A 16,128-nucleotide genomic window follows, 5' to 3' on the forward strand; every position below is an offset into this window, starting at 1 on the left:
CTCATACCATTGTATTCTGACACAAAGGAAATTCTGTCATCAGTAGTGGATCTAATCTTTTTTTGTAAAAGTGTGGCTCGTGGCATCCTAGTTACCTCTTCAACAAACTGTTGTGTAAGTGTTTCAGGATAGCCCCTCTTGTGAAAATTGGTGGCATATTTAGATACAGTTTGTGAGTATTGTGTGTCGTCAGAGACAATCCTTCTAAAGCGCATAAATTGGCTCTTGGGTAGGGAGCGTATCGTGTTACGGGGATGGTTTGACTCAAATCTTAACAGGGTGTTCTTATCTGTTGGCTTAGTATATAACATGGTCTTAAACTCATTTGCATCGCGATAAACCAGAGTGTCTAAAAATTGGACCCGAGTGTCAGAGTGTGCTATAGTAAAGTGGATATCGGGGTCCATACCATTAAGGTATCTATGGAAGTCGAGCAAGCTTTCCTCGTCTCCTCCCCATGCCAGGAACACATTGTCTGTGTATCTCCACCAACCAAGTATATGTCAGGCATGGTGGGACACAAAGAGATGCAGGTGAGGGGCGGTGAGGTCATGTGACGCATTGTCTTTCTGTAGAGATGGAGGATCGAGCGGTGAGGTTATTTGATGTTTGTCCTTCCTGTAGGGATGGAGGATCGTTGAGGTTATGTGACGCGTGGTCTTCCTTTATGGATGGAGGATCGGGACAGTGAGGTCATGTGACGCATGGTCTTCCTGTAGGGATGGAGGATCGGTTCAATGAGGTTAGGTGACACGTGGTCTTCTTGTTGGAATAGGGGATTGGGGCGGTGAGGTTAGGTGACGCGTGGTCTTCCTGTAGAGATGGGGGATTGGGGCGGTGAGGTTATGTGACGCGTGGTCTTCCTGTAGGGATCTAGGATCGGTTCAATGAGGTTAGGTGACGCATGGTCTTCCTGTAGAGATGGAGGATTGGGGTGGTGAGGTTAGGTGACGCGTGGTCTTCCTATAGAGATGGGGGATTGGGGTGGTGAGGTTAGGTGATGCTAGGTCTTCCTATAGAGATGGAGGATCGGTTCAATGAGGTTAGTTGACGCGTGGTCTTCCTGTAGAGATGGAGGATTGGGGCGGTGAGGTCATGTGACAGATGGTCTTCTTGTAGGGATGGAGGATCGGTTCAGTGAGGTTAGGTGACGCGTGGCCTTCCTGTAGAGATGGAGGATTGGGGTGATGAGGTTAGGTGACGCTTGGTCTTCCTATAGAGATGGGGTATTGGGGCGGTGATGTCAGGTGACGCGTGGTCTTCCTATAGAGATGGGAGATTGGGGCAGTGAGGTTAGGTGACATGTGGTCTTTCTATAGAGATGGGGGATTGGGGCGGTGAGGTTAGGCAACGTGTGGTCTTCCTATAGAGATGGGGTTTGGGGCAGTGAGGTTAGGTGACGCGTGGTCTTCCTATAGAGATGGGGGATTGGGGCAGTGAGGTTAGGTGACGCGTGGTCTTCCTGTAGAGATGGAGGATTGAGGAGGTGAGGTTAGGTGACGTGTGGTCTTCCTATAGAGATGGGGGATTGGGGCAGTGAGGTTAGGTGACGCGTGGTCTTCCTATAGAGATGGGGGATTGAGGAGGTGAGGTTAGGTGACGCGTGGTCTTCCTATAGAGATGGGGGATTGGGGCAGTGAGGTTAGGCAATGTGTGGTCTTTATATAGAGATGGGGGATTGAGGAGGTGAGGTTAGGTGACGCGTGGTCTTCCTATAGAGATGGGGGATTGGGGCAGTGAGGTTAGGTGACACGTGGTCTTCCTGTAGAGATGGAGGATTGAGGAGGTGAGGTTAGGTGACGCGTGGTCTTCCTATAGAGATGGGGGATTGGGGCAGTGAGGTTAGGTGACGCGTGGTCTTCCTATAGAGATGGGGGATTGGGGCAGTGAGGTTAGGTGACGCGTGGTCTTCCTATAGAGATGGGGGATTGGGGCGGTGAGGGTAGGTGACGCGTGGTCTTTCTGTAGAGTTGGAGGATCGGGCTGGTGAGGTTAGGTGACGCATGGTCTTCCTGTAGAGATGGGGGATCGGGTGGTGAGGTCATGTGACACATCGTCTCTGATATGATGATGATCTGGTCACACAGGGACCATCTCTTATTATTGTAGAGGACAGACAGTAAGCTGTAGAAATGTCTGGACTCATAGGGCATCATCTTGGCCCTACAGCCATAATCCCGGCTCCTTTACAACCTGTCTGTATGCTGTATATAGCCTCCTTAATGGAGTTATGGCTGTATCTTCACTCTATACAGCCATATCCTCTACGGTGTTGCTGAGGGGATGACACAGCAAGTATTGTGTACATTAGGCCCCGCCCCCGCGGTGCTCATCTACTGGTAACGTTGTGACTCTCTTTCAGGTGGGCCGTTCATTGTCATCTTACTCATTCCATGGTTCATCTCTGACGCTGATGTTTCTTTCCACAGGACCCAGACAGCAATAAATTACGTTCCCTCTATTCCTTCCGAACTACGTCTACCTCACCACACAAGCCTGACGAGGGGGCTCGCGACCGCAGCGATCTTATGAACAGTGTTAACTTTGGGACTCCAGAACGACGCAAAGGAAGCCTGGCCGATGTTGTGGACACGCTGAAACAAAAGAAGCTGGAAGAGATGACGAGGACGGAGCAGGAGGGTGAGTGCCGCTTGTTGTTCCGGGAGAAGCGAGTGGGATATGGAGAGGCTGAGAAGTGCTTAATTGGTGATAGCTGGGAATGAATTCTCGGCGCGTTACTATGACGACGGCTTTTGGAAATCCACAATGAATGATATCTGTTCCATTGGCATTGCTTGACTTTCCATCCCGGGGTCGCTTGGATCTGGGCACACACTTGACTCATGAATTGAGATGTTTGTTTGTGAATTTGTAACTTTCCCGTCCTCCTCCACGAGCGCCACGTTAATGGCCTGAAATGCGTTGCAGATCTATAGAGCCCCGGACCAGCTGGATCATAGCAAACACAGTTAACCCTTGACAGCCGCTCCGTTCTTTGCCGCAGATCAGATAACAACAGCTGTATTAGTATGTTGGACGTTGGCATCACTCCGTAACTTGGCACTCCAAACGCGCCAGTCCTCCATGAATAGTATTTTGTGTCTATAGTAAAAAAAAAAAAAAAACAAAAAAAAAAAACAGACTCAGCTCGTCTTATTAAAGTCCTAACAATGATCCTGGGAGGCGACAGTGACCAGTTGCCGGCTGTCACCAAGGCTTTTAAGTTCACAGCTTCGGCCCGGGATTGGTGCGTTGCGTCGTTGTCACATTGCTTTCCCTCCATTCTGTTAAGTGCTCTTCAGGTTTGCTCTGTTCTCGAGTCAATTCTCTTGATTGGACGGCGACGATCAATTACCGGCATTGTCCTCCAGCGCACGGATGCCGCACAATGTCCCCTAATTCACAGTAATTTCTGGTTGACATCAAACAGACGTGTTTCCAGGTTTATAGACTCTGACTGATAAAAACCTGGTGGGGAACCCACAGCAATTCCTCTCCTCTACGGCAGAACAGTGCCAGGGCTTAGGTTTTGTTACAGACCCCTATGGCTTACATGAAACGTCCTGTGTGTCTGCAGAGCTGCCAGTTCTCTTTGTAGGTTGAATAATACGGCTTAGAGATACACAGCAGAATACAAGACCGCACTCCTGAGCTGGGGGGGAGAGGGGTAGTGGCAGATGAAGGTATGCAGGATGGTAGATACAGAGGAGAGGTAGTTACAGGGGGTAGTAATAGATATAGAGGGTAGTAGATATAGATGGTATTGGTAGATATAGAGGGTAGGGTTAGATATAGATGGTAGTAGGTAGATAAAGAGTGTAGTGGTAGATATGGAGGGTGGTAGATATATTGGTAGATATGGAGGGTGGTGGTACATACAGGCGGTGGTGGTAGATATGTAGGGTAGAGATAGAAGGTAGTAGGTAGATATGGACCATCGTAACTCCAGACCAAACTCAACATACAACACACAATGCTACAAACAGTCGGGATCTGCGACACATGTGAATAAGTAGATAATCGACCAATAAAAGTGGCCATTATAACTGTAAAATCCCAGTATTAGTGAAGTGCCTGCAGTGATTGGTGGGCATCATCTTCTCTCTACAGTACAGTGTGATACTACATGTCCTGTACCGCGCTTTACCTGAACCAGGATGAGTTGCTCCTTTGGGCACCTGACTGAATGGCAGAGGACCCTGAAAACACTCTCATCTTCTACATAGAAACTACTTGCAGTAACTCATATTTCTGATTGTTTGCTCAATGCATATTAGTTATCTGCTTTTTTTTCTTTGGGATGATATTTTGGGGCTTCAGTATCAGCTTTCTATAGAGTTATGATCTCAACATACAATGGTCTTCCCAGAACCAATTAATATTGTATGTTGAGGGACCACTGTAGTCAGTGGTTGTAGATATGGAGGGTAGTGGTATGTGCAGGCTGAGGAGGTAGATATGTTGGGTAATGGTACATATAGTCGGTGGTGGTAGATATGTTGGGTAGTGATAGATATAGAGGATAATGGTGTCAGGGTAATGATTATTGATTATGATTTGGAGGGTGGTGGTACATGCAGGCAGTGGTGGTAGATATGCAGAGTAGTGGTACATTCAAGATGTGGTGGTAGATATGGAGGGTAGTGGTAGATATGGAAGGTAGTAGATATGGAGGGTGGTGGTAGATATGGTGGATAGTGGTAGATATGGGGGGGTAGTGGTAGATATTGGGAGTGGTGGTAGATATTGGGAGTGGTGGTAGATATGGGGAGTGGTGGTAGATATGGGGAGTAGTGGTAAATATGGGGAGTGGTGGTAGATATGATGGTTGGTGGTAGATATGGAGAGTGGTGGTAGATATGATGGGTCGTGGTAGATATGGGGAGTGGTGGTAGATATGATGGGTGGTGGTAGATATGGGAAGTAGTGGTAGATATGGAGAGTGGTGGTAGATATGATGGGTAATGGTAGATATGGGGAGTGGTGGTAGATATGATGGGTGGTGGTAGATATGGTGGATAGTGGTAGATATGGGGAGTGGTGGTAGATATGGTGGGTGATGGTAGATATGGGTAGTGGTAGATATGGGTAGTGGTAGATATAGGGAGTGGTGGTAAATATGATGGGTGGTGGTAGATATGATGGGTGGTGGTAGATATGATGGGTAGTGGTAGATATGGGGAGTGGTGGTAGATATGGGGAGTGGTGGTAGCAATGGGGAGTGGTGGTAGATATAGAGGGTAGTGGTAGATATGGGAAGTGGTGGTAGATGTAGAGGGTAGTGGTAGATATGGAGAGTGGTGGTAGATATGGAGCGTAGTGGTGGATATGGGGAGTGGTGGTAGTTGTAGAGAGTGGTGGTAGATATGGAGAGTGATGGTAGATATGATGGGGAGTAGTGGTAGATATGGGGAGTGGTAGATATGGAGGTTAGTGGTAGATAGGGGAGTGGTGGTAGATATGGAGGTTAGTGGTAGATATGATGGGTAGTGGTACATATGGGGAGTGGTGGTAGATATAATGGGTAGTGGTAGATATGGGGAGTGGTGGTAGATATGGAGGGTAGTTTTAGATATGATGGGTAGTGGTACATATGGGGAGTGGTGGTAGATATGGAGGGTAGTGGTAGATATGGAGGTTAGTGCTAGATATGGGGAGTGGTGGTAGATATGGAGGTTAGTGGTACATATGGGGAGTGGTGGTAGATATGATGGGGAGTGGTGGTAGATATGGAGGTTAGTGGTAGATATGGGGAGTGGTGGTAGATATGATGGGTAGTGGTAGATATGGGTAGTGTTAGATATGATGGGGAGTGGTAGATATGGGGAGTGTTAGATATGATAGGTAGTGTTAGATATGATGGGGAGTGGTGGTAGATATGGAGGGTAGTGTTAGATATGATGGGTAGTGGTAGATATGGGGAGTGGTGGTAGATATGGAGGGTAGTGTTAGATATGGGGAGTGGTAGATATGGGGAGTGGTGGTAGATATGGAGGGTAGTGTTAGATATGATGGGTAGTGGTAGATATGGGGAGTGGTGGTAGATATGGAGGGTAGTGTTAGATATGATGGGTAGTGGTAGAAATGGATAGTGGTGGTAGATATGATGGGTAGTGGTGGATATGGGGAGTGGGACAGGGCAGAGAACCCATAGATATCTCGCTGTTTGCAATGAGACAGAACGTTCCGGGGAGAAGTACAAAGTGTTTATGAGCAGCAAATATATTTAACCCCCATATTAGAGGCAACAAGGGAAGTCCCAGCGGAGGCGAGAATAAAGCGGCTAATGAGAACTCGTCTGGAGGAGACGCCATTGAGAAGGTCAACAGGTTTGTGCCGGGGAGAATTTGCCGCAGCTGCTAAAATCTGGTAGTAAATGGTCAAGTGGTGCTGGTGCGGTGGGGCCGTCTGTTAGCCGGAGCGGAGAGGTGTCCCGGCATAATGTGCAGCTGTTTAATAATAAAGCCTCAGCACTGTAATTCCCCACGCAGCCGCCGCTGAGTACCGCGAGCCGCCCGCTCTCCGATAAATAATGGATCTATCACACACACAACAGATTGACATCATTACTGGGAATTAACATCTCATCTCCAGCTCCGAGAATGCTCCGACGCCGGCTACCAGGGCCGCGGAATCCTCACAGCGAAAGGTAGAGAGGCCTTCTGATAATCCGGCACCTGGCCCACTAAAAAGGGATATAGCTATGTGGAGAGACCTCCTGATAATCCGGCACCTGGCCCACTAAAAAGGGATATAGCTATGTGGAGAGACCTCCTGATAATCCGGCACCTGGCCCACTAAAAAGGGATATAGCTATGTGGAGAGACCTCCTGATAATCCGGCACCTGGCCCACTAAAAAGGGAATAATGTTATGTGGAGAGACCTCCTGATAATCCGGCAAGGTTACACTCTACCAGCCACTTTTCCCTGGAGCGTTGGATCAGGCCATGCTGTTAGTTGTATTCGTGCAGCAGGTGGAAGGCACAAGTTGGGGTCACTGGACTGGTCTTGATCCCCCTAGAATTGCTCCTGCCCTGCTTCATATCGGTCGTCATCCAACATGGGACCGAACCGCTTTATCAGGTCACATGACTGCTTAATACCCAGGAGCCGCTATAATATGACAGAATAAATTACAACAAGGCCCAGCAGATGCCGCACAGTAATGTCACCTGTTCAGCTCTGCTACATCCCGTCAGTAGATGCTCTACAAGTACTACAAGGCCCAGCAGTAGCAGCTGAGTTAGGTGATAGGTTTGGCTCTGCTACATGGGCATGCTGTGTGTGGATGTGGTGGACGGCGTTTTGTTGTCCCGTGCTCTGTTCGGGCGATCAGGATCAGCAGATAATAGCCTCTTTGATGAATCTGATCGATGATGTTCCCTCCTGACATTTCTGAGATCTGTCTCTTCTCCCTCGCGTGCTGGACGCGGAGCGGAAAGGTCGCTGCGACGGTAAATGATATTTAGAGGGTCTAGAGACAACAAAATGTTACATAAATAAAGTGGTGTCACATCCCTGCGACCCCCAAGCACTTCTGCGACTCATAACTGTACAAACCGAACAAAAGAGACGGCGGTGTCTGTGCGAGAGCGTCGGGCCGTGCTCTCCCACCCCGCGGACGTCTCGCTGACAGTCGCATCCGTCTTCCATAAATCGACTTCTGTGCCAACTAGCTGCCAGCCCAGCGCTCATCTCCTGTCTAATTGGGAGGGTTGACCAGCGATTCCCCTCAGAGGAGATGCCAGGGCCACTTCATGGAACAGTTGGCACTAAAAGCTGGAACAGCGTCTCATCTGGCAGCGTCGCCCCGTGTATCACAAACCTCTTCAGTGCTGATACGCTGACAGAGGATGCAGCAGGGGACGGGGCAGAGGACGCAACAGAGGACGACGGGGCAGAGGATGAGACAGGGGACAACGGGGCAGAGGACGTGACAGGGCAGAGGACGCCACAGAGGACGACGGGGCAGAGGACGCCACAGAGGACGACGGGGCAGAGGATGAGACAGGGGACAACGGGGCAGAGGACGTCACAGGGCAGAGGACGGGGCAGAGGACGCAACAGAGGACGACGGGGCAGAGGACGACGGGGCAGAGGATGTGGTACAAGATGGGCCAGAGGATGCAGCAGGGGACAGAGCAGAGGATCAGTGCGAGCTTTCAGTGACTAGTGCCGGCTGTCAGCAATGAGTGTATACTGTGAGCGTTCAGTACGTGTTGTCAGGGATCAGTGCTAGCTGGAAGTGATCAGTGCATGCTATCAGTGATCAGTGCGTGATCGGTGTAGGCTGTCAACAATCAATGCTGACTGTCAGTGATCAGTGCGGGCTGTCGGTGAGCAGTGTCATCCGATCCTGTGCGCATAACGTGCAGTGTAACATTCTCACTAGCAAGACCTTTGCTTGTTGTCAGCGCTCAGTGCGGGCTGTCAGTGATCAGTATGGACTGTCAGCAATCTGTACGTACTGTCAGCGATCAGCGAGTGTGGTTTGTCAGTGATCAGAGCTGGCTGTCAGTGATCAGGGTGGGCTGTCAGTGATCAGGATGGGCTGTCAGTGATGAGTGCAGTCTGTCAGTGATCAGTGTCGGCTGTCAGTGATCAGTGCCGGCTGTCATTTGTAATAATAATCGGAATGGAATAGTGCGGTTTTCTCCAGGTGATGCGGATATCACCCGGTTCTCCCCGCACAGCAGATCCGCCTTGCTTTCCGGTTGCCGGGTGAATGATAGAGGCGGCCATCACCGATACAAGGGCCTCTGATTGGCCGTGTCTTCAAGCCCCCGGTAAGGAAAGGGTTGGGGCCGGCTTCTCTGGTGAGATGGTTGACGTCTGGAGGGCTCTTATGGCGGAGATCGTCCTGTTGTTGAGGAGGACGCGGAGGTTTCCCCAGCGATGTTATTTGGCCTCGCTGTCCCCGCTGTTCGCCAATAGGATCTGAAAGTGCCTTAAGTGCTTTTGACCGTGGTAATGAATGAAAATGGACTCTGCGCACCGAGGGCACTGCATTAGACTGAATAGTAACCTTACCTGTAAAAGCGCCATTAGACCCGGTCCAGCAGTAAGTACGGATAACAACGCCGCGTCCGGCGCTTATTTACTGCACAGGGCAAATCTATTATTTTCTGCAAAGACTCCGAGAGCAGGACGCAAAATGTCAGCACCTACGGAAAAAGGCTTCACCGCATAATGACCCGCACTGCTCGCATACGCTGCTAATCAGATGCCGCACTATTAACCCTTCAGGTCACAGTGGTCTGTGAACCACATCACCATAATCCAATATTCACAGGATTGTCACCAATCAGCTCAGCGACCTGTCAGTGGAAGAATAACCGTACATGTGATCAGCGATGGATCATCAGCAACTGATCTGACAATCTGTAGTGATTGATGTCCAGCAACAGGTCACCAGCAATAGATCTGTAGTGATTGACCGCCAACAACAGATCTGTAGTCATCGACCTCCAAAAATGAATCTGTAGTGATCGGCCTCCAACAGCGGATCTATAGTGATCGATCTCCAACATTGGATCTGTAGTAGTCGACCTTCAACAGCGAATCTGTTGTGATCGACCTCCAACAGCGGATCTGTAGTGATTGATCACCGAAAATAGACCTGTAGTGATTGATTTCCATAAATGGATCTGTAGGGATTGATCTCTGGGGACTGATTTGTAGTGATTGATCTCCACACATGGATCTGTAGGGATTGATCTCCATCCATGGATCTATAGGGATTGGTATCCACCAACAGATCTCCAACCATGGATCTATAGGGATTGATCTCCAACAATGGATCTGTAGGGATTGATCTCTGGGGACTGATTTGTAGTGATTGATCTCCACACATGGATCTGTAGGGATTGATCTCCATCCATGGATCTATAGGGATTGGTATCCACCAACAGATCTACAACCATGGATCTATAGGGATTGATCTCCAACAATGGATCTGTAGGGATTGATCTCTGATGACTAATTTGTAATGATTGATCTCCATACATGGATCTATAGGGATTGATCTCCATCCACGGATCTATAGGGATTGGTATCCACCAACAGATCTCCAACAATGGATCTGTAGGGATTGATTTCCAACAACAGGTCTGTAATAGGTGATCAACAACGGGTTTGTAGGGACTGCTCTTCAAAAAGGGGTCTGTAGTGGTTGATCTCCAGTGATAGATCTGTAGTGATTCAACTCCAGTGATGGATCTATAGTGATTGACTTCCGGTGATTGATCTGTAGTGATTGACCTTCGGTGATGGATTGTAGAGATTGACCTCCTGTGATGGATCCTTAGTGATTGACCTCCGGTAATGGATCTGTAGTGATTGACCTCCAGTTATAGATCTGTAGTGATAGACCTCCTGTGATGGATTCGTAGTAATTGACCTCCTGTGATGGATCCTTAGTGATTGACCTCCGGTAATGGATTGTAGAGATTGACCTCCAGTGATGGATTGTAGTGATTGACCTCCGGTGATGGATCTGTAATGATTGACCTCCAGTGATGGATCCGTAGTGATAGACCTCCGGTGATGGATCTGTAATGATTGACCTCTGGTGATGGATCTGTAGTGATTGACCTCCTGTGATGGATCTGTAGTGATTGACCTCCTGTGATGGATCCGTAGTGATTGACCTCCTGTGATGGATCCGTAGTGATTGATCTCCGGTGATGGATCTGTAGTGATTGACCTCCTGTGATAGATCTGTAGTGATTGACCTCCTGTGATGGATCCGTAGTGGTTGACCTCCGGTGAAGGATCCGTAGTGATTGACCTCCGGTGATGGATCCGTAGTGATTGACCTCCGGTGATGGATCTGTAGTGATTGACCTCCTGTGATGGATCTGAAATGATTGACCTCCGGTGATGGATCCTTAGTGATTGACCTCCGGTAATAGATCTGTAGTGATTGACCTCCTGTGATGGATTGTAGTGATTGACCTCCGGTGATGGATCTGAAATGATTGACCTCCGGTGATGGATCCTTAGTGATTGACCTTCGGTAATGGATCTGTAGTGATTGACCTCCTGTGATGGATTGTAGTGATTGACCTCCGGTGATGGATCTGTAATGATTGACCTCCGGTGATGGATCTGTAATGATTGACCTCCGGTGATGGATCTGTAGTGATTGACCTCCTGTGATGGATCTGTAGTGATTGACCTCCTGTGATGGATCTGTAATGATTGACCTCCGGTGATGGATCCGTAGTGATTGACCTCCGGTGATGGATCCGTAGTGATTGACCTCCGGTGATGGATCTGTAGTGATTGACCTCCTGTGATAGATCTGTAGTGATTGACCTCCGGTGATGGATTTCCATTGACAGATTGCCAGTGTTGGATCTCTTTGGTCTTGCTGTAACATGTTGTATTGGTTAGGTACATGCTATTAGGTGGGCATCACATGTTTATTAAGGCTTCTCTTCTCCATCTTTATCATCCCCCCCACTCTCCAGACTCCTCCATCCTTATCATCCCCCCCACTATCCAGTCTCCTCCATCCTTATCATCCCCCCAATCTCCCATCTTCTCTTCTCCATCTTTATTGCCCCCCCACTCTCCAGTCTTCTCCATCTTTATCATCCCCACCCATTCTCCAGTCTCCTCCATCTTTATCATCCCCACCCATTCTCCAGTCTCCTCCATCTTTATCATCCCCCCCACTCTCCAGTCTTCTCTTCTCCATCTTCATCATCCCCACCCACTCTCCAGTCTTCTCCATTATACCGATGAGTCACTGGTTATAGCTGTATATTAGTGCTGCAGTGTAAAACATGGGGGTTGTATCTCTATACTGATCAGTCACTGGTAATAGCTGTATCCTATTGCTGCAGTATAAAGCATGGGGGTTGTATCTCTATATTGGTCACTGGTTATAGCTGTATCCTAGTGCATCAGTCACTGGTTATAGCTGTATCCCAGTGCTGCAGTATAAAGCATGGGGGTTGTATCTCTATATTGATCAGTCACTGGTTATAGCTGTATCCTAGTGCATCAGATACTAGTTATAGCTGTATCCTAGTGCATCAGTAACTGGTTATAGCTGTATCCTAGTGCATCAGTCACTGGTTATAGCTGTATCCTAGTGCATCAGTCACTGGTTATAGCTGTATCCTAGTGCATCAGTAACTGGTTATAGCTGTATCCCAGTGCATCAGTCACTGGTTATAGCTGTATCCTAGTGCATCAGTCACTGGTTATAGCTGTATCCTAGTGCATCAGTCACTGGTTATAGCTGTATCCTAGTGCATCAGTCACTGGTTATAGCTGTATCCTAGTGCATCAGTCACTGGTTATAGCTGTATCCTAGTGCATCAGTCACTGGTTATAGCTGTATCCTAATGCATCAGTCACTGGTTATAGCTGTATCTCAGTGCATCAGTCACTGGTTATAGCTGTATCCCAGTGCATCAGTCACTGGTTATAGCTGTATCCTAGTGCATCAGTCACTGGTTATAGCTGTATCCTAGTGCATCAGTCACTGGTTATAGCTGTATCCTAGTGCATCAGTCACTGGTTATAGCTGTATCCTAGTGCATCAGTCACTGGTTATAGCTGTATCCCAGTGCATCAGTCACTGGTTATAGCTGTATCCTAGTGCATCAGTCACTGGTTATAGCTGTATCCTAGTGCATCAGTCACTGGTTATAGCTGTATCCCAGTGCATCAGTCACTGGTTATAGCTGTATCCTAGTGCATCAGTCACTGGTTATAGCTGTATCCTAGTGCATCAGTCACTGGTTATAGCTGTATCCTAGTGCATCAGTCACTGGTTATAGCTGTATCCCAGTGCATCAGTAACTGGTTATAGCGGTATCCTAGTGCATCAGTCACTGGTTATAGCTGTATCCCAGTGCATCAGTCACTGGTTTGGTGTCCTTTACGGATCTGTCGGGTTGTGGACCTTGTGGCGGTTCTGGTCTGGTAGTTTGGCTTACGGTTTTATAGGATCGTTGATTCTTTTTTAGTTAGTTTTTGAAGCCTCCTCTTCCATTGAAGCGCGTCCATGTTCTGTGGTCCCGGGGGTTGGGGGATGAGGCGCGGACATGTCACCGCTCACTCCTGGCCCCGCGTCACAAGCTCCACTGATCCATATTTTACTGATCAGATTTTGAATCCCCATAAGTGTCTGGCTCTGGCCGCACATCACTCGCCTCCTGTATCCTCCACTAATAGCATCCAGCTCGCCTTGGCCAATCTTCATTCTCACAACCGGTGTCCTCGTCTGAAGCGCCAGCGTGCTGCTCAAGTCCGGATAGGTAATGTGGAACCATCACTCCGAACAGACAGGAGCTGGAACGGCTTATTAGATTGCACCATCAAAAGGCGCCCTCTGCTCCCTGCCAATCACACCCCGTGCCATCCTGCGGGCAGGCATTGCACGCGTCTTATCCTCGGGCAGCCGGCCAGGGCCTGACAAACATATCACACTTTCTAGTAAAAGCCTTTCAGGGTAATAAATAATGGATGGATTTTTATTCATCCGAGGCTTCACCTCTTACTCAGATTATGGGGCCCCAGCTTACTTTGCCTCTTTAAGGGCCCGCACATTGTGTAGTACACACCATTATGGATCCTGAAAAGTTGTATTCAGTAAAGCTTTCTGGTGAGAAGAAATTCAGTGTGTGAGGGCGGCGTTTTCTCATTTACATTGAACTGCTGAGACCGAGGGAAAGAGGACTGCTGAGACCGAGGGAGAGAGGACTGCTGAGACCAAGAGAGAGCTGGGACTGCTGAGACCGAGGGAGAGCTGGGACTGCTGAGACCGAGGGAGAGCTGGGACTGCTGAGACCGAGGGAGAGAGGACTGCTGAGACAGAGGGAGAGAGGACTGCTGAGACCAAGAGAGAGCTGGGACTGCTGAGACCGAGGGAGAGCTGGGACTGCTGAGACAGAGGGAGAGAGGACTGCTGAGACAAAGGGAGAGAGGACTGCTGAGACCGAGGGAGAGAGGACTGCTGAGACAAAGGGAGAGAGGACTGCTGAGACCGAGGGAGAGAGGACTGCTGAGACCGAGGGAGAGAGGACTGCTGAGACCAAGAGAGAGCGGGGACTGCTGAGACCAAGAGAGAGCGGGGACTGCTGAGACCAAGAGAGAGCGGGGACTGCTGACACCAAGAGAGAGCGGGGACTGCTGACACCAAGAGAGAGCGGGGACTGCTGAGACCAAGAGAGAGCGGGGACTGCTAAGACCAAGAGAGAGCGGGGACTGCTGAGACCAAGGGAGAGAGAAGACTGCTGACACCAAGAGAGAGCGGGGACTGCTGAGACCAAGAGAGAGCGGGGACTGCTGAGACCAAGGGAGAGAGAAGACTGCTGACACCAAGAGAGAGCGGGGACTGCTGAGACCAAGGGAGAGAGAAGACTGCTGACACCAAGAGAGAGCGGGGACTGCTGAGACCAAGAGAGAGCGGGGACTGCTGAGACCAAGGGAGAGAGAAGACTGCTGACACCAAGAGAGAGTGAGGACTGCTGAGACCAAGAGAGCGAGGACTGCTGAGACCAAGGGAGAGAGGACTGCTGAGACCGAGAGAGAGCGGGGACTGCTGACACCAAGAGAGAGCGGGGACAGCTGAGGCCAAGGGAGAGAGGACTGCTGAGACCAAGAGAGAGCGGGGACTGCTGAGACCAAGGGAGAGAGAAGACTGCTGACACCAAGAGAGAGCGGGGACTGCTGAGACCAAGAGAGAGCGGGGACTGCTGAGACCAAGGGAGAGAGAAGACTGCTGACACCAAGAGAGAGCGGGGACTGCTGAGACCAAGGGAGAGAGAAGACTGCTGACACCAAGAGAGAGCGGGGACTGCTGAGACCAAGAGAGAGCGGGGACTGCTGAGACCAAGGGAGAGAGAAGACTGCTGACACCAAGAGAGAGTGAGGACTGCTGAGACCAAGAGAGCGAGGACTGCTGAGACCAAGGGAGAGAGGACTGCTGAGACCGAGAGAGAGCGGGGACTGCTGACACCAAGAGAGAGCGGGGACAGCTGAGGCCAAGGGAGAGAGGACTGCTGAGACCGAGAGAGAGCGGGGACTGCTGAGACCGAGAGAGAGCGGGGACTGCTGAGACCGAGAGAGAGCGGGGACTGCTGAGACCGAGAGAGAGCGGGGACTGCTGAGACCGAGAGAGAGCGGGGACTGCTGAGACCGAGAGAGAGCGGGGACTGCTGAGAGCGAGAGAGAGCGGGGACTGCTGAGACCAAGAGAGAGGCGGGGACTGCTGAGACTAAGAGAGCGAGGACTGCTGAGACTAAGAGAGCGAGGACTGCTGAGACCAAGACAGAGGCGGGGACTGCTGAGACTAAGAGAGAGCGGGGACTGCTGAGACCGAGAGAGAGCGGGGACTGCTAAGACCAAGAGAGAGCGGGGACTGCTGAGACCGAGAGAGAGCGGGGACTGCTGAGACCAAGAGAGAGAGCGGGGACTGCTGAGACCAAGAGAGCGAGGACTGCTGAGACCAAGAGAGAGAGCGGGGACTGCTGACCCTGAGGCGAGAGAGAGAGGACCGCTGAGACCGAGAGAGAGAGGACTGCTGAGACCGAGAGAGAGAGGACTGCTGACAGCGAGGTGTGGCCCCCTGGCTGGGTGGACATGTCTCCGTTCGCTGACAGGAAGCAGTGCTGAGCCGCCGCTGCCCATCCCCCTCCCGCTGGTCACCTGCATGTTTAGCAGATTGTGACAGATCATTGACGTTTGAAATCTGCAGAGCGTCGCACCTTTCTGATCCTGCGAGTGGATGAAAGCGCGGCGGTTATTTATAACGTAATAGTCGCCGCTTCTTTTCTTCAGTTTTTTTTACCATTTTCTGCCGTATAATTTAGTAATGATGAATTCTGTCGCCATTCTTTGCACCTTTTATTAATTTGCCGGTGATGAATAAATGAGAGTGTTGTGAGAGGCTGATTGGGAAGAGATTTCTGGAAGTGACAGCTAGATTATAGGGTGTTTAGAGAGACGGCCTCTCGCCGAGGTACCCAGTAATTTCATCCTTGTTAGGAATTATTATAATTTATTACCGCGTGCCGCTCCTAATGAATATCTGCTATTAACTCCCAGCCAGATACTGAGCCTAAGATTAGCCGCTGCCATGGCGGAGGCCTCCACTCTGGGGTCAC

The 16,128-nt window shown here is 49.9% G+C and overlaps 1 protein-coding gene across 11 annotated transcripts in view; it reads left to right on the forward strand.

Annotated features, from left to right (window-relative positions):
* The window catches only part of SOX6 (SRY-box transcription factor 6), a 425,495-nt gene that overhangs the window by 188,962 nt on the left and 220,405 nt on the right, over positions 1–16,128 (forward strand). For all 11 annotated transcript variants that reach the window (XM_069964997.1, XM_069964998.1, XM_069964999.1 and 8 more), the window contains one exon: positions 2,430–2,640. In XM_069964997.1, coding sequence (XP_069821098.1) covers positions 2,430–2,640 — 211 coding nt within the window. The remainder of the gene's footprint in view (positions 1–2,429; positions 2,641–16,128) is intronic.

This window comes from Dendropsophus ebraccatus, chromosome 4, assembly GCF_027789765.1.
Source record: "Dendropsophus ebraccatus isolate aDenEbr1 chromosome 4, aDenEbr1.pat, whole genome shotgun sequence".
Classification (NCBI taxonomy): domain Eukaryota; kingdom Metazoa; phylum Chordata; class Amphibia; order Anura; family Hylidae; genus Dendropsophus; species Dendropsophus ebraccatus.